The 17,142-nt window shown below is 40.9% G+C and overlaps 1 protein-coding gene across 3 annotated transcripts in view; it reads left to right on the top strand.

The window, feature by feature from the left end:
* Positions 1-17,142, top strand: part of LRCH2 (leucine rich repeats and calponin homology domain containing 2) — a 226,533-nt gene that overhangs the window by 45,545 nt on the left and 163,846 nt on the right. For all 3 annotated transcript variants that reach the window (XM_073599129.1, XM_073599128.1, XM_073599127.1), the window contains exons 2-5: positions 13,680-13,824; positions 13,953-14,079; positions 14,173-14,278; positions 16,442-16,578. In XM_073599129.1, coding sequence (XP_073455230.1) covers positions 13,680-13,824; positions 13,953-14,079; positions 14,173-14,278; positions 16,442-16,578 — 515 coding nt within the window. The remainder of the gene's footprint in view (positions 1-13,679; positions 13,825-13,952; positions 14,080-14,172; positions 14,279-16,441; positions 16,579-17,142) is intronic.

The following is a 17,142-nucleotide window of genomic DNA, read 5'->3' as shown; positions in this document are numbered from 1 at the left end:
ATGTTCCTCCATTTAAACAGGGAATGCGCGCGATCGTGCTTGTGCATCCCTGTTTCTTTGGTGGCGGCGTGTCACGGAGACACCGCTCGCCACCGAGGGGGGTGAACAGCCATTGGTTATCTGTTTACCACGTGATCGGCCATGATGAAGTCACGGCCGATCACAGATAGTTCCGCCCCACTGTTCACGGCGCATGCGCTATCGCGGGCGCACTGCGTGTGCACGTCGGTGGCGGCGTGTTCCTGGGGCATCTGTATGTGGCCAGATTGTGTAAAAGTCTCACACGTGGTATCGTCATACTCGGGAAGAGTAGCAGAATGTATTTTGGGGTGTAATTTGTTGTATGCATATGCTGTGTGTGAGAAATAACCCGATAATATGACAATTTTGTAAAATAAGTAAATAAAAAAAAATCTTCATTTTGCAAAGAATTGTGGGAAAAAATGACAACTTAAAAAAAACTCACCATGCTACTTACTTAATACCTTGTAATGTCTACTTTCTAAAAAGGGGTCATTTGGGGGGTATTTGTACTTTCCTGACTTGCTAGTGTCTCAAGAAATTAGATTCACCTGATGTACTGAAGGCCTGATCAGATGTGATCAATTTTCAGAGATTGGCACCATAGTTTGTAGACTCTATAACTTTCACAAAGAGCAAATAATATACACTAATTTGGATTATTTTTACCAAAGATTTGTAGCTGTATACATTTTGGCCAAAATTTATGAAGAAAAATTACTAATTAGCAAAATTTTAGAACAGAAACAAAGAAAAAGGCTTTTTTTTTCCACAAAATTTACGGTCTTTTTTATTTATAGCACAAAAAATGAAAAACCCACTAGTGATTAAATACCACCAAAAGAAAGCTCTATTTGTGTGAAAAAAAGGACGCAAGTTTCATATGGGTACAGTGCTGTATGACTGAGTAATTGTCATTCAAACTGTGAGAGCGCTAAAAGCTGAAAATTGGTCTGGACAGGAAGGGGGTGTAAGTGCACTGTATTGAGGTGGTTAATATGCTCTTAACCGCTTAAGCCCTGAGATTTTACCTCCTTACTAACCAGAGAACTTTTTGCAATTCGGCACTGCGTCACTTTAACTGACAATTGCGCGGTCGTGTGGCATCGCACCCAAACAAAATTGACCTCCTTTTTTCCCACAAAAATAGCTTTTTTTTTTTTTTTTTTTTTGGTGGTATTTGGTCAATTCTGCGTTTTTAATTTTTTGCGCTATAAACCAAAAAAGAGCGACGATGAAAAAAACACATTATTTTTTACTTTTTGCTATAATAAATATCCACCAAAAATATATAAAAAAAACTATTTTATACAGCGATCAGTGCTATAAAAATGCACTGATTACTGTGTAAATGACACTGGCAGTGAAGGGGTTAACCACTAGGGGGCGATGAAGGGGTTAAGTGTGTCCTAGGGAGTGATTCTAACTGTGAGGGGGATGGGCTTCAAGTCACAGGACAGCGATCACCGCTCCGATGACAGGGAGCAGTGATCTCTGCCATGACACAAGCCAGAACGGGGAAATGCCTTGTTTACATAGGCACTTCCCCGTTCTGAGGCTCCGTGACACGATCGCCGGGAGACCGGTGGACATCGAGTCCGCCTGTCCCAGCACGGTCACGCTGTACGTGGCAGGCGCGAGCCTGCTATCCCCGGCTCTTAAAGGGTACGTACAGGTACACCCATTTGCCCACCGCTGCCATTGTGCTGACATATATCGGCATGCAGCGGTCAGCAAGTGATTAAAGCAAACCCATCTCTCCTCCGTGTTCTTTGTTCATAAGAATTTATCTCAATTTATACCTTCTAGCAGGGTTCGTAGTTTAGGGAAGTTGGCTCTTTTTTGAAATTCAGTGTTTTGGAATTCCCCTTATGTTTCCTATTTGTGTCATTTATACTGAAGCCAGTTGACCTGTGATCCCCGTTTCCTAAATTGCCCCGTATTTCCACATCCCTGATCAGGTCTGTATTGTTGGTAATCAGTAGATCCAGTAATGCTTTATTTCTAGTTGGTGCGTCTTAGAGGTCGACCGATATATCTGCCGATATTTGGTGTTTTTTACTTAATTGGCATCAGCCGATTGTGCTGCTAAAAAAGGCAGCGCGACTTGCAAATGACTTCTGTAATAGAAGTTAATACAAGTTGCCTGAAATCTTCTGTGAAGCGACTTTTCTCCTTCTCTGGGCAGCCTGCCAAATCTGATAAAAAGAACCTGAAGATATACAATGTTTACACTTACATTTGTTGCTTACAAGTAAAAATCCTGTATTTTCTGCTAGAAAATCACTTAGAACCCCCAAACATTATATACGGTATATATTTTTTTTTAGCAGAGACCCTAGGGAATAAAATAGCGGTTGTTGCAATATTTTATGTCACACGGTATTTGCGCAGCGGTCTTTCAAACGCAATTTTTTTTTTTTTTAAAATACACTAATAAATTTAAAAAAAAACTAAGCAGTAAAGTTAGCCCATTTTTTTCGTCCAAAAGTTTTGATTACCTGTTTTTGTGTATTTAATATTTAAGATATAGTTTTTTTTTTTATTTTTTTTTTTTAATCTAAATTCTACATACAAGTGATCTGATTGGAGGTTTGTTTTGTTTAATAAATGTTTAAATGTAAAAAATTTTCTGTATCACTTAAGGTTGCTTTCACACTGGAGCGGGCATGCGTTGACGGTAAAACGCTGCTAGTTTTAGCGGCGCTTTACCGTCATTTTAGCGGCGCTATTCGGCTGCTAGCGCGGCGCTTATAACCCAGCTAGCAGCCGAGGAAGGTGTTAAATGCGCCCCTGAAGCGCAGCTGTTGAAACGCTTTGCAGGCGCTTCGGCAGCGGTGCGCATTCATTTCAATGGGCAGGAGTGGTGGTATACACAGCTCCAAAGATGCTGCTTGCAGGACTTTTTTTTAACATCCTGCCAGCGCATCGCCTCAGTGTGAAAGCACTCGGGCTTTCAGACTGAGACTGCAGGGGAGCCGTTTCACAGGCACTTTACAGGCGCTATTTTTAGCCCAAAAGCGCCTGAAAAATGCCCCATTGTGAAAGGGTTCTAACTGTTAGATTTTAGGAGATGAAGGGAAAAAAGAAGAAAAAAAAAATCGGCCTAATATATCGGCCCCAAAAAATCGGCATCGCATATCGGCCACCGCGATTTCTAAATATCGGCATCGGCCAGAGAAAAACCCATATCGGTCGACCTCTAGTGCGTCTACCATCTGACCCATGAAATTGTCCTGCAAGACATTTAGGAACTGGTGAGCCTTAGACAAATGGGCGGTTCCCTCCACCCAGTCTATGTCTGGATAATTAAAATTCCCCATTATGATAACACTTCCCATCCTTGCTGCTAATCCAAATTGTGATAGGAGATCCGTCTCCCCCTCCTCCCCAGATTGGGGGGCCTATAGCATACTCCCAGTATTATTTTCCCCTTAGCTTCATCCCTTTGGAGCTCTACCCATAAGGACTCCACCTCCTCCCTAGCTCCCTTTAGTGATGTAATCTCTCACATTCACTTGTACATTATTCTTGATATACAGGCATACCCCTCCCCCTTTTTTACCCTCTCTTTCCCTGCAACAGTATCTATAGTTCACCCATCTTGTGCGCCGGGCTCCTGGCATTGGTGAACATGTCATGTAGTTTAGACCAGTTGCATACTATCCTCCTATTGGGTGTTCCGAGATTACAACTAGGACTTGTTACTATACTTCCCTTGGGTTTATGTGCTTTAGTCAACCTACCACTAATGCCCCCAATACTACCCTCTAGAATATGTTCCGCATTGACTATCCCTACCTCTGGAACCCCCCCCCCCCGTCGCATACTTTTAAAACCTCTCTAACTTTTTGGCCATCTTCACTCCCATTGCTAATCTTGGCATGTGGTGTTAAGAGTAGAGGTCGACCGATATGGGTTTTTCTCTGGCCGATGTCAATATTTAGAAATTGGGGCGGCCGATATATGATGCCGATTTTTGCGTCCGATATTTTAAGCCAATTTTTCTTTTTCTGGCAGGTGGCACTGGTTGCCATTGGCAAGTGGCACTGATTGGCACTGGCAGGTGGCACTGGTTGGAACATGGCACTGGCAGGTGGCATTGGTTGGCACTGGCAGGTGGCACTGGTTGGTATTGATTGGCACTGGCATGTGGCATTGGTTGGCACTGGCAGGTGACACTGGTTGGCACTGACAGGTGGCATTAGTTGGCACTAGCAGGTGGCACTGGCAGGTTTTACACTGAGCCGATTTGTCAGTTTCACGTTACACTATATGTAACTGAATGCAGAGAGAGACCAGCTGTCAGAATTCAGCGTAATGTCGGGGGTGGGCGGGGCCCTGCAGCTATCTAACGCCAGCCAATGATTGGGCTGCTTAAGAAAGTGGGCAGGGCCACATACACGTAGTGGCCCGCCCAGATCCCATCCCATTGACTGGTGTTTGATAGCTGGGTCCAGCCCACCCCCGATATCACGCTGAATTCTGACAGCTCTTATCTCTGTCTCTCTCTCTCTATTCAGTTGCAAATCAGTTTCACGCATTGAGTGGCAGAGCCGCTCAGTGTGTGAAACTGTCAGTGGAGTGTGGGGAAGGGAGGTAATCGGCCGAATTTGTACAAAAGTCGGCCGATGCCAATTTCTTAAAAAAGGCCAAATATCGGCCGATATATTCATCGACCTCTGGTTAAGAGCATTTTCCCAATATGTTCTGAACCTGTAAGTACCCAGAGCATGCAAGGCTTACAACCAAGAATAGCCAAGAATAAGCCGACAAGGTGGATTTATTAACTTTGGTCCCTTTGAAACAGACAGATTCAAAAGGTGTACCAGGTATCAGAAATTTGTGTTTCGGGTCGTAGAAAAAATATAACTATGTATCTGGTGGTATGTCCAATAGGGTATGGCTTGTGTGGAAAAACATTTAATGTTGCCCCTATTAACGGATGGTGTTTCAGTACAGTCGGGCACATGTCCCAAGATACAGTCAGGGACTACTTTTGCATGTTTCTGGCAAGTAGAGCAGCTCACTGACATGAATGGGCTGTCCTAAACATGATGTGGAAATTTACAGAAATGTGAGGACTCCATTGTACCTGCATAGGTGTGAACGGAGCCTAAAGACTTGTGCACGCGATCTGATTTTTCGACAGGAATTGTGTGATGACAGGCTGTTGGCACAGCGTGTGTACACAAGTCAGTCGGACAAAAGTCCAAAGTACAAACACGCATGCTCAGAAGCAAGGACGAGCCAGAAGGGGTCGGTCTTGTAAACTAGCGTTCGTAATGGAGAATTAACATTCGTGACGTGGTAAATTATAAAATCTCGCGCACATTCTCTTCTTCTTTATTTAATGGGATAATAATGAAGCTGTTTTGCTGGTGATACTGATGGAGTTATGGCAAACAAATTTTCAAAGGCTTTTTTTTTTCTAGTAATATCAAGAATAATATTATTATGCTTGTTTTTTTTTTTTTGGTGCAAGACACCATTACCCCGTAGTTTTCAAGATACAAATATGTTGTTGTCTTTTGTTAACTTTACATTGTATTTTTTAAAGTGTAACTGCCTACTCCCAAACTGTCATTTGAAGTAAAACACGTAGCCAAGTATTATTCTCCACTATTTTTTACATTTTTTTTTATTATGCATTAAAAAAGAAAACAATTAAAATTAGACATCTGCCAATAGAATTTAACCAAAAAGTGCATTCTATGCATCCAAAAATATAGAAAATATACCAACTCAAATCATTATTCAACCAAAAAAATTAAATAAAAGCCTCATGCATGTGTCCTTCTTCTTAATATATGGTGTCAACAATGCTAAGAGTTGGTGAAAGCAGGGGTCCGTCATCCGGAGATTATTCCAAAAATCATCCAGATTATTCTCCTGGAGCTCCAGCAGCAAAGGCATATGACATAATTGGTCATGATTAATAAAGCAACCAATTTTTGGTCCAAGAACTCCTCCTCCTCCTCCTGTTCCTGGACTGAACTTGGGTCAAAGCAATAACTCCAAGGCCAATAATAAATAACACGTTATCTTCTCCGATTCTGCAACATGGCTGGCTGACGAGCGACCGTTCAGAAACGAACTGAAAAGCGTGAAACTAAAAGCGCGAATCAACACTCTTCAAACTTCTACTAACACAAAATTAGCAGAAGGAGCCCAAATGGTGGCGCTAAAGAGCTGAAAAACCACGTAGCACATCACTACGTTTGTGTTTGTTGGCTGACAATTGTGTGCCGTTTGTATGCAAGACAAGTTTGGGGCCAACGCCCTTTGGACAAAAGTCTGAGGTTTTGTCTGCGGAAAATCCGATCGTGTGTACGAGGCTTAAGTCTAAAAATGAAATATTTTTTTTTTTTTTTTTTTTTTAAAGAGTATGGGAGGGTTAGACAATCTGACAAGTTTTCATTGCTGACTGTGAGAAAAATCCCCCTTCTATTTGTTTTGGTGAGCACCAAAACAGAAAGTAAACCCTACATTTTAGCGTTGTCATGAGAGCTAGACACGAGGGGGAAGTCATCTCTCCCATGTTCTGGTGACAGCTGTTTAAGATGGGATTTACCCTCACCTGGTAAAGATTTCCTCTCCTTTGTGTTTGCTTTGCCAAGTCAGGAAGTGAAGGAAAATCTTCCCAGCAGGACAGAGAAAGCAAAAACCAATAAGATGATGTGGTTTTAACCCTTCCCAACTCAGAGAATAGGTTCCGGTACTTGTTCTCAGACCCTAGAGGACGGTAGTAAAACAGCACGTTGTGGCAAATGTTGGGTGTGGTCAAATTGTGCTTGTTGAATGTAGGACTTGGCCCCGTCACCCGTGTCATTGGATTTGATTGACAGCAGCGGAAGTCAATCGCTGCGCTGCTATCAATCTATCCAATCAAGAGCCGAGAACCCCAGGCAGAGAGGTAAAGCGCGTCTCCGCCGAGGGATCGAAGGAGCTGGTCAGTGTCAGAAGTTTTTTCACCTTAATGCATAGGATGCATTAAGGTGAAAAAACACTAGGGTTTGCAACCCCTTTAAATACACATAATACACATATGCTTTAACCACTTGCTTGCTGGGCACCTAAACCCCCCCTCTTGCCTCCTGTACCCAAATGAAATTTTTATCATTTTTTCCCCACAAATAGAGCTTTCTTTTGGTGGTATTTGATCACCTGTGGGTTTTTTATTTTTGTTAAAAAAATTAAAATAGACCGCGTTTTCTTGAAAAAAATACAAAACCGTTTTATTTTTTGTTAATAAATTTTGCAAACAGGTAATTTTTCTCCTTCATTGATGTACGCTGATGAGGCTACACTGATGTGCACTGATGGGCACTGATAGGCTGCACTGATGGGCATCGATAAGGCGGCACTGGTGGGCACTGATGAGGTGGCACTGGTGGGCACTGAGATGTGGCACTGATGGGTGGTAGTGATGGGCACTGATGGGTGGCAGTGATGGGCACTGATCGGCACTGGTAGGCGACACTAATAGGCAGCACTGCTAGGTGGCACTGATGAGGCATTGATTGGCACCACTGGTGGGCATAGATAGGTGGCACTCGTGGGCATTGATAGGTGGCACTGATGTACTGGTGGGCACTGATTGGTGGGCACATATGAGGCGGCTTCGCCTCTCCGTGCTCGGGACAGATGTCCCTTCAACTGAAGCCTGTGATCGGGTTTTTTTCACCTCACGCTGTCAGCGTGAGAAGAAAAAAAGAAAAAACAGTTACCGATTCTCTGTTTACATCACGTGATCACCTGTCATTGGCTGACAGCTGATCACATAGTAAGGGTTCAGGATCGATCCCTTACTCCTATCTGTGATCACACGAGTCTAACTGACTCGGGTGATAAATAACAGCGCACGCCCTGCAGGGGCACGTGGCCAGCTTGCAAAGGAGAGGACGTCTATTGACGCCCTCCCGGCAAAGCAACTCTTCCATTACATATGCTTTTGAACTTATCTTGACCGCTTGCTAACCACCGAACGTATATCAAATAAATATGTATATATATATATATATATATATATATATATATATATATATATATATATATATTTATCCTATCAGCAAGTGGTCACACCAAGATAATTGCTGCAGCTGTCACCTGCCCAAAACTATCACATGGGAGTCTGTTAGCACCCTTTGTAATAGCAGTAAGGGTAAATGGGGGAAAAAACGCAACATACAAATGCAAACGTGCTCGTAGGTTCCACACACACATGTAAACTGCAATTGCACCACACACGAGGTATCAGTGTAAATGTCAGAACAAGAGCAATAATTCTCAGGTGCATGTGTTTTTGAGTCTTGACATGTTTGATATCTATTTGCTCAATGGCAACACCATCTTTTATATGTTACTAAAAATTGGGTTTTATGTTGTGTTTGCTTTTATCAAAATTTATTTTAGTGTATTTTTTCCTTAAAATTCATCAACACCTGTGCAAATACCATGTTTACATAAACATTTGCAGCAGCCATCATCTTCAGAGCCTCTGCTTTCAGAAAATATGTAATATACTGGGGTTCAAAGTAATTTTTCAGCAATAAATACAGATTCTAATGAGTGGAAAAAAAAAAGTGGTTAAAAAAGCACTTCTTCATAAACAGTGACTTAGCAACCAGCACCTATTGAGACAAACACCTTGGTCAGAAGTGTTATATGTAATGTAAAATACAGCACAGAACACAGTGGTTAAAGGATCCATTCACCTTTCTAAAAAAAAATATAAATGCACATTTTCTGCAGTTAAAAAAAAAGTGCATTTATTTATTTATTTATTTTAGGAGCCTGTAAAGCATTGCACCCACGATCAGCAGATTACAAGTGCAATCTCAGGCTCATGCAGACTAGCTGTGTAGCTGTCTGCCTGAATCCCATATTGGCAGGTAGTTACTGAATCACAGGAAGAATCAATGAACTACTAGAGCGCTCACCGCCACCCTGGTAATTCATTGAGAACTACAAACCATCAACCGCAAAGTCTGTTGGTACTTGTAGCTCATTCATTCACAAAACTCTGCGATTGAACGACGAGGCCATGTGGGAGGAGCCCCGGACAGCTGCAGTATTTTCAAACTTCATGAGTGTGTGACACATAGGGTGCAAGGTTCAGGAGTGTGTAACATGCCGGCCAATGTACAACCATAAATCCACCCCCCACCCCCAAAGGTGCATGACTCTCTGTCCAAATTAGCTCCAGTGTTTCACTGAACTGATACGAAGGGAAATGTGTGAACTTTTGGCTTTGCACTGGTTTGGAATGTGTATGGGACAAGGCTAGAGTGATTGGACTGCTGAATAAATTGATTTTCTGTGGCTGATTGCAAGTTCCTAACATGTTTTGTCATCTTCTCTACCTTCTTCAGCAATTTTATTTCTGGGATTCTTTTCTTTACTCACGTTATAGCATGAGTTTTGCACACAGCCATGCTGACATCACTGTCATGATAAATTATGGTGGTTATTGTTAACAATCCTTAAATAAACACAGTTGTCTTGGTGGTGTCTTCTCGATGTTGGAAAGATAAATAAGAACTGATTAGCGCATTATAAGGAAAGCAAGGGTCACTGCCAATAACATTTGTGTGTGTGTGTATATGTATATATATATATAATCAACCCCCCTAACGATCCCTATTGCAGAGTTTGCTTGTTCTTTCATATAACAAGTGGAGAGACACTCATCTGCTCACTCAGCTGTCAAAAGAAAACATCTGGACAGTCTGCCAAGTTTTTCATGAAACATTGTAACTAATGCCGGCCATACACGGTTTGAATTTCGAAAGAATTTTCTTTCGAAAATCGTATCAAAGAATTTTCGTACGAATTTCGCACCATTAGTGGGCTGCAGCAACGGCCGATTTTCGTGCGGCAATCAAATTTGAGGAATCGGACATGTTGTAAATTTTTAGAAAAACGAACGATTTTCTAATCAATGATGGGAGAATCGTGCGAGAAATGTAATAAGAAAAGAAAATTTACGGAGAGAAAGGAAGCCATGAAAATTCTTTTCTGTAGCCACATGAGATGAAATTGAAGGCTTGGTCGGCCAAATTTCGAAAATCAATGGTGGCTCTTCGGATCACAAAAAAACCAAACTTTCTAATTTTGAAAAGAAAATTTATTCGAAATTCGACCATGTACTGCCTGCTTATCTCTTTCTTCATAGAGCAAAGGGATAAAACTTCTGTGTGAAAAAAAAAAATCCAGGCAGTCTGCCAAGTTTTTAAACAAGTGTAAATGCAGGAAGTTTAACCACTTAAAGTCTAAATCTTTTTCTGACACTTGTTTCTTAAGTTAACCACTTGCTTACTGGGCACTTAAACCCCCCCCTCCTGCCCAGACCAATTTTCAGCTTTCAGCGCTGTTGCACTTTGAATGACAATTGCGCGGTCATACAACACTGTACCCAAATGAAATTTTTATCATTTTTCTCCCACAAATAGAGCTTTCTTTTGGTGGTATTTATTTTTTGCTAAACAAACAAAAAAAAATGGAAAATTTTGAAAAAAAAAAAATCATGCTTCATAGTTTGTTATAAAATTTTGCAAACAGGTAATTTTTCTCCTTCATTGATATGCGCTGATGAGGCGGCACTGGTGGGCACTGATAGGCGGCACTGATGGGCACGGATAGGCACAGTTAAGGCGGCACTGATAGGCACAGTTAAGGCGGCACTAATGGGGACAGATAAGGTGGTACTGATGGGCACAGATAAGGCGGCACTGATGGGTGGCACGGGTGGGTGGCACGGATAGGTGGCACTGATGGTGGCCACTGATGGGCGGCAATGGTAGGTGACACTGATGAGCACTGTTGTGGCACTGATGTGGGCGCTGATGGGTGGCACTGAGGGCGCTGATGGGTGGCACTGTGGGCACTGATGGGTGACGCTGGTGGGCACTGGTAGGTGGCACTCCTGCCTATTGCTAGGTGTCACTGGCAGGGGGCACAGATGACCGCCATGATCGGGACTGATGTCCCTCTCACGGCCGCCGGTGATCGGCTGTTTTTTTTCTCCTCACGCTGTCAGCGCAAGGAGAAAAAAAAAGCCGATTACCGGCTCTGTTTACATCACATGATCAGCTGTCAGTGGCTGACAGCTGATCATGTGGTAAGGGGTCGGGACCGACCCCTTACTCTGATCTGTGATCAGGCGAGTCTCATAGACTTGCTGATCGCCGCGCGCGCCTTGCAGGGGGCGCGCAGGCCGCTCGTGTAAGGGACTACGTCAATAGATGTAGTCCCGGCAATGTAGGTCCGCGCTGTTGCCGTCATTTGGCAGTAGCGCGGATCTGAAGAGGTTAAAATCAATATTTTTTGCTATAAAATTACTTGGAACCTCCAAACATTATATATATTTTAGCAGAGATCCTAGGGAATAAAATGTCAATTGCTGCAATATTTTATGTCACACTGTATTTGCCCAGCGGTCTTTCAAACACAATTTTTTGGGAAAAAATACACTTCAATAAATAAAATAAAACAGTAAATAACCCGATTTTTTTTGTTTTAATGTGAAAGATGATGTTACGCCGCGAGAATCGTGATCTATCTTCTAAGTAAAAAAATCGTTATTCTCATTTTAGCCAGAATCGTGCAGCTCTAATTAATAAATATATATATAGATATAGATATAGATATCTCTCAAAAGTATTGTGTTTGGGGTGGAGGAACTTGACTGGCCTGCAGAGTGTCCTGACCTCAACCCGACAGAACACATTTGGGATGAAGTAGAGCAAAGACTGCGAGCCAGGCCTTCCCGTCCAATATCAGTTGAAAAGAAAGAAAAGAAGAGCGCACCAGCCTAGTGCATTATCCTTGACAGATTTATTGAATAAAAACGAGATAAAATCTACTCACAAAGGTTGAAGAAACAAATCGCATTTGTAAATGCCACAGCGGCGATTAATCCAGTGGTAGCAGTTTTCCAGGTCCCAGGAAGGAGGCGTACGGACTACTGCTGGCTAACGCGTTTCGAAGGTTACCCTTCTTCATCAGAGCCTGATGGATTAATCACTGGATTAATCGCAGCTGTGGCATTTACAAATGCGATTTGTTTCTTCAACCTTTGTGAGTAGATTTTATCTCGTTTTTAATCAATAAATCTGTCAAGGATAATGCACTAGGCTGGTGCGCTCTTCTTTTCTTTCTTTTCATTTGGCATTAGGACATCCCATCCTTAAGAGCAGCAAGGCCGAAATCCATAGTCCTTCCTGAACCCTTGGGATCTTTTAGCGAATACACCCGTGCGCAAGAGTATTTTGCTTTTTTGTCCAATATCAGTGCCTGACCTCACAAATGCACTTCTGGAAGAATGGTCAAACTTTCCCATAGACACACTCCCAAACCTTGTGGACAGCCTTCCCAGAAGAGTTGAAACTGTTATAGATGCAAAGGGTGGGTCAATCCAATATTAAACCCTACAGACTAAGACTGGGATGCCATTAACCACTTCAGGTACGGAAGGTTTTACCCCCTTCCTGACCGGGCCAATTTTTGCAATACTGCACTGCGTTGCTTTAACTGACAATTGCGACACTGTACCCCAATAAAATTGATGTCCTTTTTTCCCCCACAAATAGAGATTTCTTTTGGTGGTATTTGATCACCTCTGGTTTTTATTTTTTGCGCTATAAAAAAAAAAAAGACAATGTTTTTTGCTTTCTGCTATAAAGCATACCCAATCAAAAATTGTAAAAAGTGTAATTTCTTCATCAGATTAGGTCAATATGTATTCTGCTACATATTTTTGGTAAAAAAAAATCCCAATAAGCGTATATTGATTGGTTTGCGTCTACAAACTATGGGATATTTTTATGGAATTATCATTTTTTTACTAGTAATTGCGGCGATCAGCAATTTTTAGTGGGACTGCAATATTGCGGCGGACAAATCGGACACCTAACTGACACTTTTTGGGGACCAGTGACACTAATACAGTGATCAGTGCTTAAAAAAAATGCATTGTTACTGTACTAATGACACTGGCAGGAAAGGGGTTAACATCAGGGGCGATCAAAGGAATAAATGTGTCCCTAGAGGGTGCTTTCTAACTGGGGGATGTAAATTGACTAAAGAAAAACAGAGATCCTTGTTTCTGCTTGGCAGAAACACAAGATCTTTATTTTCCCTTCCTTCTGGCAGAACGGCGGCGATCTGCCTTGTTTATATAGGCAGACTGCCGTTCTGCCTTTCCTCAGAACAGTTGGCGGGTCCCGGCAGATTAGCTTCCACTGTGTCCAAGTAATTTTCTAGCAAAAAAAAATGTTTTTAACTTGTAAACAACACATTTAAAAAAGAGGCTCAGTCCTTAAGTGGTTAAGACCCTGCCTTCTCCCCTTGTGTAATGAATGGAGCAGAAATGGAGATATACTGTATCAGAAATATTTGTACTAATATTAACACAATTTCAAATTACCACCATCTTTTTTTTCCTTTGTTTTTTGGGACTGGGGCAACCAAAATCACAGACATCCCCTTTTCCATTCTTATAATCAGATTCCCGGCCTGACCAGGGAATATATATATATATACACAGGTTGGCCTGAATATATAGGCCCCTATCAGAGTTGTGGTAATGTATGTTATTGTAATGCAGTGTATCACATTTATACATATTAACCCACTTCATTTTTTTCTTTTTTTAGACCTCTCTAAGAACAGATTTTCAGAAATTCCACATGATGTTTGTCTGTTTGCACCGCTTGAAACCTTAAATTTATATCACAACTGCATCAAGTGCATTCCAGAAACCATTAAACATCTTCAAATGTTAACGTATTTAAATATCAGGTAAGTGAGCTATGTTCACAAAAGCATCCAGTGTTCCCAGTTGCTCACATTTCACCTAGGTTGTTTTTTTTTAATTCACTAGCTCTACTTCGTGTTCTTCCTGAACATGACTTTTTTCTTCTTTTCAGTCGAAATCTCTTATCAACATTGCCAAAATATCTCTTTGACTTGCCACTAAAAGTTTTGGTCGTTAGTAATAATAAACTGGTTTCTATTCCCGAGGAGGTTGGGAAATTAAGAGATTTAATGGAGCTGGTGAGCGTTATGTTTACATGTTTTCTTTTTTATTCCTGTTGTGATTCATAGTTCTTGTGGTTTAATCTTGATTTGGTTACATGCATTTCTCAGGATGTCAGCTGTAATGAAATACAAGTTCTTCCTTCACAAGTAGGAAAACTCCATTCACTCAGAGAACTTAATTTGAGAAGAAACAATCTGCAAGTCTTGCCAGATGGTAAGCTTTGTTGTCGCTTTGAAAAAGTGCTTTGTCCACAAGTTGCACCAATGGAAATGCCCTGTAGTGTGTTCATGTGGGCATGGAAATGTCTGTCTTCTGATGTAAAGACTGTAGACCCAATCATTCAAACACCTCTGTTTGATGCATAAACAACCCTAAATTGTTTGTGAAAAGTTCAGATAGCCATGGTCCTTTCTACCATCCACTTTTATTTGTGAGTTAAATGCATGCATTAGGAAAAAGTAAAAGCAAGGCAACCTGAACTGGAAAAGAACAGCATTATGGGAAATAGTTCATGTTAAGTGAACGAATATGTAACATATGACCAATCAGAATAAAGTGATAGAAAGGGAAAAGTGTTGCTGTGTTTGAGATAAAAGCAGAACCTATTGGTAACAAATGGTAGTGTATGAATAGGTGGAAATGATGATTGTGTGAGTTCAAATGAATTGTGCTGCAGCAAAAGAATGAACTTAAGGTATAACTGAGAGTTTTTTTTTTTTTTTAAAGACCATGAATGATAATTCCCACTTGAATTGGGACTTGATTACCTGTTCCCTGGCTTTAAACTTCAATAATCTCCAAAGTAGAATTCCAATCTTTACCTAACTAGTCTTAAAAACAATTCCTCCCTCCTAAGACCAATTCTAACTAACCTGTGAAAGACAGATCTGTATGCTTAACTTTTTTCAGTCTCTTCTGGTCCGGTCAGGAGATCAGCTCCCCTGTGTCAGCCAGCAGCCACTGCAGGGGAGAGTAGGGAGAGGCAACGACTGATGGGCCATAGCCTATGGGTGACGTCACCACTTCCAGGTATAACCAGCCATTGTGGAGTGTTTTCTTCTCTCCCCTGAAGCCAATGCTGGCTGACGCAGGGAAGATAATGTGATGCGAGTGGGCTGAAAATTGGTAAATATGCAGATATTTCTTACACAGGTAATCAGAGTAGGAGTTGGGGAGGAAGCATTTTTATGACTAGTTTTTTAAAGCCCGGAATTCTACTTTAAAGTATATTTCCAAATTGAAGTAATTCCTACTTTTTATATTTGCTACATGTCCCCTTTCACATAGCATAACTTTTAAAAGAGAATATTTAAAAACTGCAGCTTACTTTTTTTGGGTGTTTTTTTTCTGGGAGTTCCAGCAAGAAAAAAAACCTGCTGCGCCAAAATGTCTATTTTATCGTGGTTACTTGATAGTTTACATATGAATGCCTGAGCTAAGGGCATATGAATTCCAGAAAATAAATGCTACATGAGTCATCTGCCCTTACTCAAGATGGTCATGGCTAGAAAAGCTTGGGGGTGTATTTCAAAGTGATTTTTCACCAAAACAAAGCATGGAGACATGGATGGCGTTTTATATTTGTGGTGCTCAGATGCAGTTTAGTTACACTTTAACCCTATCTGTACTGTGCTGGCAGATATTATTGCATCAATTGTAGACTAGCTTTGAGCACTGTCTGTAATAACAAAGGGTTACAGGTTAAAAAGCTGGATTTTAATTAGAGGGTGCTCATGCTGTCTTGACGCTTTTTTCATATTCCACTGAACTTGTTGACAAATGCTTGCAGTCAGCCATGACACTTTCTCCCAAAGGAATTCCCTTAATTTGCAATATTTCCTCTCATTTCCTGTTTTGGCTAATGGCCAGAAAGTGAAGGTAAATCTCCCCAATGGGACACAGACAGCAAAAAAGAAACTGACAGGGGTTATAACCCTCCCTTGTGGTATCCAAAATAAAATAAAAAATGCCTATAGTTATACTTTAAGCTGTTTTTTGCAAACACAAAATTAAAATTAGACCTATTTTTATATTATTTGTAATGCCAAGAAATTGGTTATAACACATCGCTAACACTTTGCGAAATGGCATCTTGTGCATCTACAGTTTCACAGATGTGTGTTTGCTGCAGCTAGTGAAATTTGTTAATCAGTGCTCTGCATTACTGATCAGCTGGCAAAGCCCCTCCTCAGGGGAGGTGTGATTACAAACCATTGTTTGACTTTTTTTTTTCTTTTTTTAACCAGGGATGACTGTTGTTCTCTTTTTTTATAGGCCTGTTTATATTTTTACAATTTTTTTTTCATTTCTAAATATTATGTTAGCTTGATACTAACGGTACAAAATATTTACTTCTCTTCCTCTGTATTTCCTTAGAGTTATCTTCACTTCCTTTGGTAAAGCTGGATTTTTCATGTAATAAGATTACAGAAATCCCTGTTATTTACAGGAAGCTGAGTCAGCTTGAAGTATTAATATTGGACAATAATCCTATGCAGATCCCTCCAGCACAGGTGAGTGTTCAGGCCATTAATTAACTTTTGCTGTAATATAACCAGTTTTAAAGCCTGTAAATTTAAAATAATAATTTTGTAAGTCAAGTATGTGTATGCGCATTTTTAAAATTTAAATAAATGTTAACAAGATATTCTGCTTTAAATTATTAATGGACCTTTCCTAATACTCTCAAGTTACCCAGGGACAAAAAAATATTATGCTTTGTAGGATATCCTTTTATAGACAAAGATCATTATGTACAACTAAAAAGCATATCTACCTGCTCTTTGATTTGCTACCTAATACAGGCAGTCCCTGGGTTACAAACATCCGACTTATCGATTTCTACTTGCATACAGAGGGAGACAACAGGAAGTGAAAGGAAATCTGAAGCGAGTACAAAGAAGGGCAACAAAGCTAATAAAGGGTCTGGAGGATCTTAGTTATGAGGAAAGGTTGCGAGCACTGCACTTATTCTCTGGAGAAGAGACGCTTGAGAGGGGATATGATTTCAGTTTACAAATACTATACTGGTGACCCCACAATAGTTATAAAACTTTTTCGCGGAAGGGAGTTTAACA

The sequence above is a fragment of the Aquarana catesbeiana genome, linkage group LG09 (genome assembly GCF_042186555.1).
Source record: "Aquarana catesbeiana isolate 2022-GZ linkage group LG09, ASM4218655v1, whole genome shotgun sequence".
Taxonomy (NCBI): domain Eukaryota; kingdom Metazoa; phylum Chordata; class Amphibia; order Anura; family Ranidae; genus Aquarana; species Aquarana catesbeiana.
Note: the sequence above shows the minus strand (reverse complement) of the source record. Positions and strands in the feature narration are given on the sequence as shown.